This window comes from Triticum dicoccoides, chromosome 4B, assembly GCF_002162155.2.
Source record: "Triticum dicoccoides isolate Atlit2015 ecotype Zavitan chromosome 4B, WEW_v2.0, whole genome shotgun sequence".
NCBI lineage: Eukaryota > Viridiplantae > Streptophyta > Magnoliopsida > Poales > Poaceae > Triticum > Triticum dicoccoides.
In genome coordinates, this window is record NC_041387.1 from 584217159 (window position 1) to 584227756 (window position 10598).

Sequence of the window (10598 nt, forward strand, 5' to 3'; positions counted from 1 at the left end):
AGGAGGGACTACAAGAGAGGAGAGAGAGGCGGGGGGCGAGGGGCAGCGGCAGAGGGCTGCAGCAGGGGCAGAAGCATTAGAAGGGGCAGTTGTAACCAAGTGGCAGCAGTAGATAGAGCCATCTATCTATCTCTCTCTACAGGTATAAATCCTTGCTCGCTTCCTCGCTCGCTTGCTTTGCTTGCTCGCTCGCGCATCTGGTAGGACGGAGGGGGCAGAAGGAGTTGGTGGTGGGGAGGGAGGGAGGGAGGGGATTTCTCGGGCGCCGCGGCGATGGGGGCGCGCTGATTGGGTCGCCGGCCGCGATCTTTCAGTCCAGATTTCCTTGGGCGGGCCCGTGCGTGATCTTGCCATGGGTTCGATTTGTTCTTGTTAGGTGATTCTTTCTTGCCCCTCCTGCGCATGTTCTTCCTTTCTCTGTTGGATTGGATGGAGCCGCCCCCTGCTTCTCCGCCTGGATTCGCGTCGCCCGGCGGGGTCGCCGCGGATGGGAGCAAGATTTGGTTTGGTTCTCGGGGGAACGATTTGGGGGTGGGAGGGCGGCAGATCGGTTGGGTTCTCGCCGGAAGATTCGATTTTTACGCCTTGTTTTCTTCACGCGCCCCTCTCAGATCTCAAATGCCCCTGGTCCTGATCCGTTTCTTCTCGCCGATTTCGTCCGCGCTTACTTTCCTCCCTCCCCTGTTAATTCCATTATTATTGCAGATCGCGGCTAGGAGATCAGCGAGCGCGCCCAGATTTCTCCCTTTCCGGATCAGTCTCATCCGAGAAGATAATAAGCCGAGCGGGAGGGGGAGAGGCCATGATGCTGGAGGGCAAATCCTGCCTCGTCTCGCGCTCCCTGCCCAGCTACTGCGACCCGGACTCCGACTGGGCGTTCCTCCTCAGCGGCAGCAAGCGCCCCGCGCCGGAAGACTTCGGCGCGGAAGACATGGAGGAGGTAGACGCCGGCGGCGGCAGCGGGAAGCGCAGCAAGTCGCCTTCCCCGCAGCCGCACACGCCGGACATCACCGAGAGCCACGGCTCCAGCCGCCATGCCTCCTCAGGCAGCAGCGGCGGTGGGGAGCAGCAAGGCTCTGGGGCCAATCTCATTGGCGAGATTGGCCGCGACCTCTCCATCAACTGCCTCCTCCGGCTCTCCAGGTCGGACTATGGCTCCGTCGCCTCCCTCAACAGGGACTTCAACTCCCTGGTGCGCAACGGGGAGATCTACCGCCTGCGGCGGCAGAATGGTATCGCCGAGCATTGGGTCTACTTCTCCTGCAATGTCCTGGAGTGGGATGCCTATGACCCCTACAGGGAGCGCTGGATCCAGGTGCCCAAGATGCCACCGGATGAATGCTTCATGTGCTCTGACAAGGAGTCCCTGGCTGTGGGCACCGAGCTGCTTGTGTTTGGGATGGCACACATTGTGTTCAGATATAGCATCCTGACCAATTCATGGACAAGGGCTGATCCCATGAACTCTCCCCGGTGCTTGTTTGGATCAACAAGCGTCGGTGAAAAGGCGTATGTCGCTGGAGGCACCGATGCTTCTGGAAAGATACTGAGCTCTGCAGAGATGTATGACTCTGTGACACACACTTGGACACCCCTTCCCAGCATGAATAGGGCTAGGAAGATGTGTTCTGGTGTGTTCTTGGATGGCAAGTTCTATGTGATCGGTGGTGTTACCAACAACAACCAGGTACTGACATGTGGTGAGGAATATGACTTGAATCGGGGTTCGTGGAGGGTCATTGAGAACATGTCTGAGGGCCTCAATGGAGTGACGGGTGCTCCTCCACTCATTGCAGTTGTCAACAATCAGCTCTATGCAGCTGATTACAGTGAGAAGGATGTGAAGAAGTATGACAAGCTGAATAATAAGTGGATCGCTCTTGGGAAATTGCCTGAACGGTCTGTGTCCATGAATGGATGGGGCCTTGCTTTCCGAGCCTGTGGTGACCGGCTGATTGTCATTGGAGGCCCAAGGACTTCTATTGGTGGCATCATTGAGCTTAATTCATGGGTTCCCGATGAGCAACCGCCTGTGTGGAATTTGGTTGCCACACGGCAATCCGGGAACTTCGTGTATAACTGCGCCGTGATGGGTTGCTGAGTCCACTGAATAAAGATTGGATGCAGTGGATATTTATGAAGGATGATAGTATGCACAAAGGCAGCCTGTTCAATTGCTCCAGCCCTGATTCTTCGTAGGGATTTATGCCTTCTGCCCAGTTAACTGGACATCTGCTGAGCGGCAGCACTCATGTAACCCTTGAGTTCTAATACTTCTGTTTTCCTTGCTAATCCATTTCTACATTTGCAATTTGGATCAACAGCTCGTGATTTCAAAGATACGAGACTATGCAAAAACAGTGTTATATTAATAATCTAGAAACAACTTCCAGAATGCTCGCCTTTCACTGTTGATGATGAACAACCTGTTAAGCAATACTTGATTTATCTTTGGCTGCAACTAGAGAATGTTTATCAATTCACTGCTATGTTTCTTATTCATCCAGCTTGCTTCATGATATGCTTTTCTGAATTGTGTTATCAGCTTGTAGGTTGGTAATGATATGTTGTTTTGCTGGTCGTGAATTTGTATGTGCTAGGGATGCTGGTATTGTTCTAGTTTTAGTTGTGATGGTTTGCTTGACTCAGGTGTTTTAGTTCATGTTTCCATGTACTGATGTTTTAGTTAGTCAACTGAATCTAGTTTGAGATGTTCTGTTTCTGATGGATTATCAAAGCAGGTGTAGTTTTCAAAACTAGATCATTTTATTGGCTATTTTGGTGACAAGTTTCCTGGAAGTTGTCACCCTTTTACCTGTAGTTGTTGCTAGCCTAGAAGTAAGTCTCCTCATGGTTTTACTGGATAATTGAATCATCCCCGAGAGCGAGAGGGCAAAAGGCTCTCTAGCTGAGCGTGTTCTGTTATAGCTGTTTCAGCGAATTGATGTCATCCTTTATTAGCAATGTTGCAATAAGGGAACATATACTATATCATTAGTAAGGTTAATAGGAAGTGATGCATTTGCAACTGCTGTTTATTGTAGTCTTTTTGAGTGACTTATCTGACCATTTGTTCGAACCGTATTTGTGATCCATAGGGCATCCACATTCTTCTTCTGTTTTGGGCATTTAGATTTGCATACATGCTTCTTACTGTGTGGTAGCATCCATCCTACATTGCCCCTGGATTTCTGGAATGAGAGCCGAATTGGTGGCGCGCTGAGTGCAGATGGCGGCGCTTGCTATATGAAAGGAGCCTGTGTAATCTGTCGATGTCGACCCTTGCAGACATATATATGTGGTAAAAAGAAACCTTGTAGTTCCTGCCATTTGGAGCAAGAAGCGGGTTGTGAGCCGATCAGAGCACTGCTGCACTCTTTTATGTGTCATCTTGCATAATGTGGCAACCCTTTGTTCTTCTTACATGAGTGAGAAATACTCCCTCTGTCCTATAACGTAAACGTTTTTTGACACTACACTAGTGTAAGAAAATGTCTTAGATTATGAGACAGAGGGAGTAGCATTTTGCACGACAGTAAACTCTGGTTGTAGCAATATAGTCCTCGTGCGAGCTTCTTTCGGAGCAGCAAGACGTTTAGAATCGCCACGGGTCTCGTTCGCGTTATCGTGTTTGTGTTTGTACTGCAATCCCAGATTTTTGTTGAAACAAAGCAAGCTGAGTTTTGAGTGGGGTTGCATTCGCTTTGAGGAGTGAATTCGCAGGCACTTGCTCCCGTGCTTTGCTTCCCGCCGCGGAAGGAACACCCTTGCAAGGCAGAGAAGTAGAAGTAGCAGAGGTAGAACCACACGTGCCGATCGGTGCAGAGAAGCCTTTCGCTCCGTCCGGTCCGGTCCGGTCCAGTCCGGTAGCAGCGGTGCGTCCCGATGCTACGCTGCGCACACCGTTTTGTTCCCGGGGCAACTTGGCAGGTGACCCGGCCCGACACGACTCTGCCGCCGAGACTCGCTGACCATTTCGTCCGTCCCTGGAAAAAGGGGAAAACACAGGGAGAAACGCTCCTCCAGAGCACGCACGAGGACGCTTTGCTACCTGGAAGAAATCATCATCAGCCTCGCTGCCGTGCTGTGTTGCGTTGCGTGAAGCTTCCTTCTTCCGACCCTGGACGGCTAGTAGGCTAGCTAGCCTAGGACTCGTAGCAGCCATCGAAGGAAGGATGGATGGATGGATGGATTCCCCTCGAGCGTGGTGGTGGAAGCGTACGCCTCGTGCCTCCTTTACAGCGCGGCCGCTTGCGTTGCGTTGCGTTGCGTTGCGGCGGTACCACCTTTTCTTTCCTCCATTCTTCTCCTCCGGCGGGCGGGGCGGGGCGGGGCGGGGTCTACAATAATTTCAGCCGTGGCCGTCGCTGTTGTGCCATTCCGGGCATCCAGTTCTGTCGTGCGCGCCTCTGCAACCGGCACCTGCGTCTGCGTGCGAGGTCGATCGATCGACAGCTCGCACGCACGCACATGCGCCCGAGCGCTCCAGAGAGATAATCTCATCTGCCTCTGCTGCGCCCAACCACTGCCTTTAGTCCCCTGTCCCGCCCCGTTTTGGCCGCCTCTCTCCGGGTGCCAGCCACAGCTGCCAAATCCGCCCGCCCCCATTACGCCCCTGATTGACCCCTGCCTGCACTGCACAGCTTGCACATTTTCGTGCATGTATGTATGTGCCCGATTTGTTCTTGTGTTGCTCTCCTTGAGTGGTCGACCAACAAGAAAATTAGGCGAGTTAATAATTATATTCGCTGGCGGGGCGCCCTTCTGGAATCTGGATGGATGGAGGAACCTTTATCCTCCCTCACCGAATAATCACCGCAATTTCGTCCGGTTTACACGCTCGCAAGTGTCATTTGCCGTGCAGCCAGCCCGGGACGGGATTGGAGAACATTTTTGGGTGGAGAATATGTACATCTATCTGTCCATCTATCTATCTATCTACCCATCTCGTCTCCATCGAGCATATGAAACCATGCCCCCTCACCTCACCTCACCTCATCTCCCACTTTATTTATTCCCGCGCCGGCGATTTAATGCGCTGCGTTAGGCGCCCCGAATTTTTTCACCAAATGCCCCCCACTGTTTAAATGTCCCAAGAGTGATCGGCACGCCAGAGCGAGCGAGCGTACGTACTGTCATTTTCCTTCCTTTCTCCCCTGCATGCCTCCTCCCTCCTTTGCATGGACGGAGAATCATCCCGCGTGAACGGTGAGGTGAAGAATGGTGGTGACGCGTCGACGCAAGTGGGGAGATGCTAGCCTTTCCGTTCCGTCTCTTTCCTTCTCCGATCGGAACAATGCACATCAGATCTTCCTACCGGCCGGTCTTCGCCGTCGCGTCGCCATCGAGGCTCGGCCGTTCCCATGTGGTGACGAGAGCGACGGGCGGTAGCCGTCTGCGGCGCCGGCGACGGGCTCTTGGGTTTGCGCCTCGTGCCGCCAGACCATTGACGGCGTCTCCAGGTCAAACTTTACGGCTCTGGTAAACGCACGCAAAGCTTGCGTTTGACCTGTCCTTTTTTTCGCGTCTGTTTGATTGTTTCTTTGTTGTTGTTGAGAAATGTCTGTTTGATTGTTGGGCTGGATGTGAGGTGCGCTCCGGTTTAGGCCTGCTGATTAACGAACGGGCTTCAAGAATCTCAACGAGGCCGCTGATAAAGCCCTTATCCAGGTCCATGTGGCTCCGGCCCCTCTCTTTCTCTCTCTCTGCAAAAGAAGCCCAGGTCTGTTGGTTTGTTTCTCTCTGTCTTGCACAGTTGAGACCTCGAAAAGATTCAGGCAGATGGACAGGCTGCAGCCACCACGCACAGAAGGCAGGCTAGGCCGAGGTCGTCTGATTGTCCTTGCCAGGGCCCCGTCTTGAATTCCCGAGGAGGCCGGGCCGGCAGCAACAACAGCGAGGCAGCAGCAACAGGACCAAAGGGAGTACCAGTGGTTATCTGCACATGTGAGCGCAGAGCAGAGAAAATTCAGAGAAGCCCCAAGCTAGCCGCTGGAGAGTACCCCTACTGCATCCGGTAGTAGTACTTTGACGCACCCCTCGTCCATCGGCCAAATTCACTGTTTTGACCCTTTTTCTTAACTTAAGCACGATTTAACCCTATATGCAATTTTTTTTCGTATTTGATCCTTTTTCTATCGTCATTGTCTTTGGCGGTAGGGTAGCACACCCTACCGCCAAGCCCTTTGGTGGTAGGACTTACTTACGCCGTCACGTCTGTTAGGTGTGAAAAGGACCGTACCGCCACGGTCTTTGGCGGTAGGGGCATGCACGTAATTGTAAAAAGGGCATGCATGCAAATAAAAGATTCATTTTTTACAAAAAGGACCCTACCGCCATAGCCTATGGCGGTAGGGTAACACATCCTACCGCCATAGACTGTGGCGGTAGGGTCCTTTTTGTAAAAAACGAAGGTAACGATGCAGGTAAGTCCTACCGCCAAAGGCCTTGGCGGTAGGGTGTGTTACCCTACCGTCATAGACGATGACGGTAGGAAAATGGTCAGATCCGATTTTTTTTTTGTACATAGGGTCAGATCACGCTAAACTAACAAAAAAGGGTCAAAACAATGAATTTGGCCTCGTCCATCCATTCCTTCACCGGTGGCTGTTGCCTTTTGTTCGTCGGCCCCTGCTTTCACCATTCAGGCTGGTCACAATGGGCAAAAACATAAGCTAATAACTTACACACTTCCCTAGACTATGTTACTACCTTCATAGTGGGTAGGAACATCTATGTACTGTCATGCAACGATGCATTTATTAAGTTATAGACTCATTGTTTCTTGGAGCGTGTGATGTTCCGGTAACTTAGCTAGTTATCACAAGCACCTCTCTCTTCATTAAATATGTGCCACATAAGCAAAGTTGTATTGAAGTGTGTGATGTTACTCCTAAGTTCCACCCCACTGTGACTAGCCTCACCTCCTTCTAATCCCCTCTGATGGCCTGTAAAAAACGTTTGGATTCAGCTTCTGTCGCCTTGGTTCACGTGTTCGCCGGAGGCTTCTCGCTTTGTCTCGACCTAGTGCGCCTCACCTCGGACATTCGCTTCGCCTCACGAGGCAGCAGTGTGTGTACCAGGCCACGCGCGTGCGTCACGGTGGCCTGCCGGCGGGGAATCCGCGGGTGCCGCCGCACAATCAGCGGGGCATCATGCCGCAATCATCCATCCACTGGTGACGAGCGCGCCCGGTCTCCGCTCGGCCCGGCGGATCGGCGGTGAATCGTACCGCTGCGTGTGCATGTCCCGTCGCCTTTCGGCACTCTGCAGCGGCCGCACGGCGAGTAGGCCGGTGCATGTGTGGCCTTGTCAGGGCAAGTACTGACAATGTTGTAAAGGGAAGTACACTCTGCCAAAGGGAGGAAATGAATAACTCATCCCACTCGCCGCTTAACTGGTGGCATTGTACATTTTATTACTTTCACACATCCGCGCAGCGTCAAATTTTCAACTTTTTTATGCAGTTAGCCGCACTCCGCAGCCGCAGAACAGCCGCACAATTTGAAATAAAAAAAACATCCCAAATTAAAACATAAAATTTTATCTGTCGACAATATCAAATTACCTCACAACATCAAATGCGACACAAATACAACAAAGTTCTGCAAAATACAACAAATAAAGAATAAAACTAGGAGGTTTTTTGGTCATGCCATTTCCAGTACTCCTTCATCGAATCTTTCTGAAGTTCATTGTGCGTATCGGCGTCTCTAATTTCATGGTGCACCTTCATGATACGTCAGTTTCGTTTCTCTTTTCTAATCGGCATAACGCGCACGTCCATGAGATCATAGAAGGTGTAATCCAAATCACGCCCACATCATTCTCAATGATTATGTTATGCATGATCACACAAGCAATCATGATGTATCAAAGGTTTTTCTGATCCCAGAATCTAGACGGTCCTCTCACAATAGCAAATTGGGATTGCAAAATCTCAAATGCCCTCTCAAAATATTTCCTAGCCACCGCTTAAGCATTGTGAAAATAGAGTCCTTTCTTACTTTGAGAGCTTTGGATTGGCTTCACAAAAGTGCTCCACTTCAGATAGATCTCATCTGCTAGGTAGTACCCATAGTTGTAGGTGCAGCCACTTGCTTAGAAGGTCAGTGGTGGAGCTTCTCCATTTGTTAACATGGCAAAAAAGAGGTAACAGGTCAAGAACATTGATGTTGTTGCAAGATTCAGACATCCCAAAATATGAATGCCAAATCCATGTCTCTTGATAGGCAGCGACCTCAAGAATGATGGTGGCATCCTTCGAGCGTTCTCTAAACTGTCCATGCATGCTTTAAGACAATTCTTTCATTTCCTGTGCATGGAATCGATAGACCCAAAACCGACGGGCATTGTTCATTTCCAAAAGCCTCTGAGTGTCTTGAGCATTGGGTACTCTCAAGTACTCTGGACAAAATACTTCTACCATAGTCTTTGCAAATTGTTTGACATAAAAGATAGAAGTGCTCTCTACCATCGCCAAATTGCCATCAATGTAGTTTGCCGGAATACCATAGGCCATCATGCGCAAAGTGGTAGTGATCTTCTGCTCGGTGCTATGTCCAAGCAAACCAGCACAATTCCTCCTCTGCTGAAAGGCTCAGTCATGTTGCTTCACAAAATTGCAAATGTGGATGAACAAATCCTTGGACATCCTGAACGGCAATGAAAGTACCTCGCTGGAAAAATGGGTGGTGTACCAAAATAGTTGCGCATCAACCTCTCATGCACCTCAACCTGTTCTCTCCAGATGAACTCACGGACAAACACAACACCACCATGCTTTAGTTTCTTCCTCTTGTGCATCTCTACTAGCATACAATGTCCTCTTCTTCAGTCAAATCAAATTCCTCATCTGACGAGGAATCGTTCATGAAAGAGGAGTCGCACGAGCTCATCTACAATACGGAAATCACCATCTTCATGGGCGATAAAAAAACTCCTAATTTGCTTGAATTTTTACCTTGGGGGAATTTTGTCGAACACGTTGTGTGCGAGGTGGAAGAAACTGGTCAGAGCCTTGATGGTGCTCACGTAAGACGTTTGTGGTGGGTGATGACTGCTTCTACCGCTTCTAGACGGCTGGCGACTGCCGGAGGACGCCACTTGCAGCGCCACACCACTGGATGCAACAACCGAAGAACTGCCCACTCAGCGGGGTTGTGGTGGTCACGCGGCTGCCCTGCTAGCTCCGGTTGTAGGTAGCGTTACCACGAAAAGCGACTGTGATTTGCTAGAGCCATGACGGCCGCCAGAGCTACGACGAAGAGGTGAATCAGACAAAAAAACGTTGGCGGGGCAGGTCCAGAACGACGTGTCGTCGGTTGCTACGCTAGCACAACTGGTGATACGTCTCCAACGTATCTATAATTTATGAAGTATTCATGCCATGTTTACAACAATTTTATATGGTTTTGGTATGATTTGAATGGAACTAACCCAGACTAACGTTGTTTTCAGCAGAACTACCATGGTGTTGTTTTTGTGCAGAAATAAAAGTTCTCGGAATGGGCTGAAAATCTACTGTGATTTTTTGTGAAACAAAAGAGACCCCCGAAGCATCAAGGAAGGACCAGAAGATTCACGAGGAAGCGACAAGCCTGAGGGGGTGCCCACCCCAGGGCGCGCGAGGCAGGCTTGTCGCTCCCTTGTGGGTCCCCTTGACGTAAGACCGATGAAATTTTTTCCTATAAATGCCCAAACCCCCAGAAAGAACTCTAGATGAGAAGTTCCGCCGCCGCAAGCCTCTAAATCCACGAGAACTCAATTGGGACCCTATTCTGGCACCGTGGAGGAGGGGGAAATCATCACCGAAGGCCATCTTCATCATCCTGACGGGCACCATTACGAAGAAGGGAGTAGTTCACCCTCGGGGCTGAGGGTATGTACTAGTAGCTATGTGTTTGATCTCTCTCTTTCTCTCGCGTGTTCTTGATTTGGCACAATTTTGATGTACCGCGAGCTTTGTTAATATAGTTGGATCATATGGTGTTTCTCCCTCTTTATATTGTTGTGATAAATTAAGTTTTACCTTTGAGGTTTCACTATTATCGGATTGAATATTTTTATGAATTTGAGAACACTTGATGTATGTCTTTCATATGAATACCCGTGGTGACAATGAGGTATTATATTGATTCACTTGATGTATGTTTTGGCACTCAACTCGCGGATTCCCGTGGTGACATTGGGGTAATCTATGCATAGGGGTTGATGCACGTTTTCGTCCTACTTTCTCCGTTAGAAATCTTGGGGCACTATTTGAAGTTCTTTGTGTTGGATTGAATATTATGTATCTGGTTGTTTGATGCATATCGTATAATCAACTCATGGATACTTGTGGTGACACTGGAGTATCTAGGTGTAGAGTTGGTTGATGTGTATCATATGGTGTTATTTTAGTATGAACTCAAGGGATGTTTGTGACACTTATAGGAATAGCTCAATAGATTGATCGAAAAGGATAACTTTGAGGTGGTTTCATACTCTACAAACAAATTCATCTTGTGCCGCTAGATAAGATCTTTGAAGTGACTCTTTGTTGCACGTTGAGGGATTGTTATATGATTCAATTATGTTAGCACTGTTGAGAGATCGCA

At 49.7% G+C, this 10598-nt stretch overlaps 1 protein-coding gene across 2 annotated transcripts; it reads left to right on the plus strand.

The window, feature by feature from the left end:
- The first annotated feature begins 14 nt into the window (after positions 1–14).
- Positions 15–2439, plus strand: LOC119291578 (F-box/kelch-repeat protein SKIP11-like). Of its 2 annotated transcripts, none has more exons than XM_037570358.1 (2): positions 15–142; positions 706–2439. In XM_037570358.1, the coding sequence occupies exon 2, from the start codon at positions 803–805 to the stop codon at positions 2099–2101; it is 1299 nt and encodes a 432-aa protein (XP_037426255.1). In that variant the 5' UTR covers positions 15–142; positions 706–802; the 3' UTR covers positions 2102–2439. The 2 variants fall into 2 exon arrangements, with proteins under 2 accessions (XP_037426255.1, XP_037426256.1); XM_037570359.1 differs by lacking the exon at positions 15–142 and adding an exon at positions 221–376.
- Positions 2440–10598: the final 8159 nt, after the last annotated feature.

What these genes read in the sequence shown, in the direction of transcription:
- LOC119291578 (XM_037570358.1), top strand. Translation starts at nt 803, where the DNA reads ATGATGCTGGAGGGCAAATCCTGCCTCGTCTCGCGCTCCCTGCCCAGC.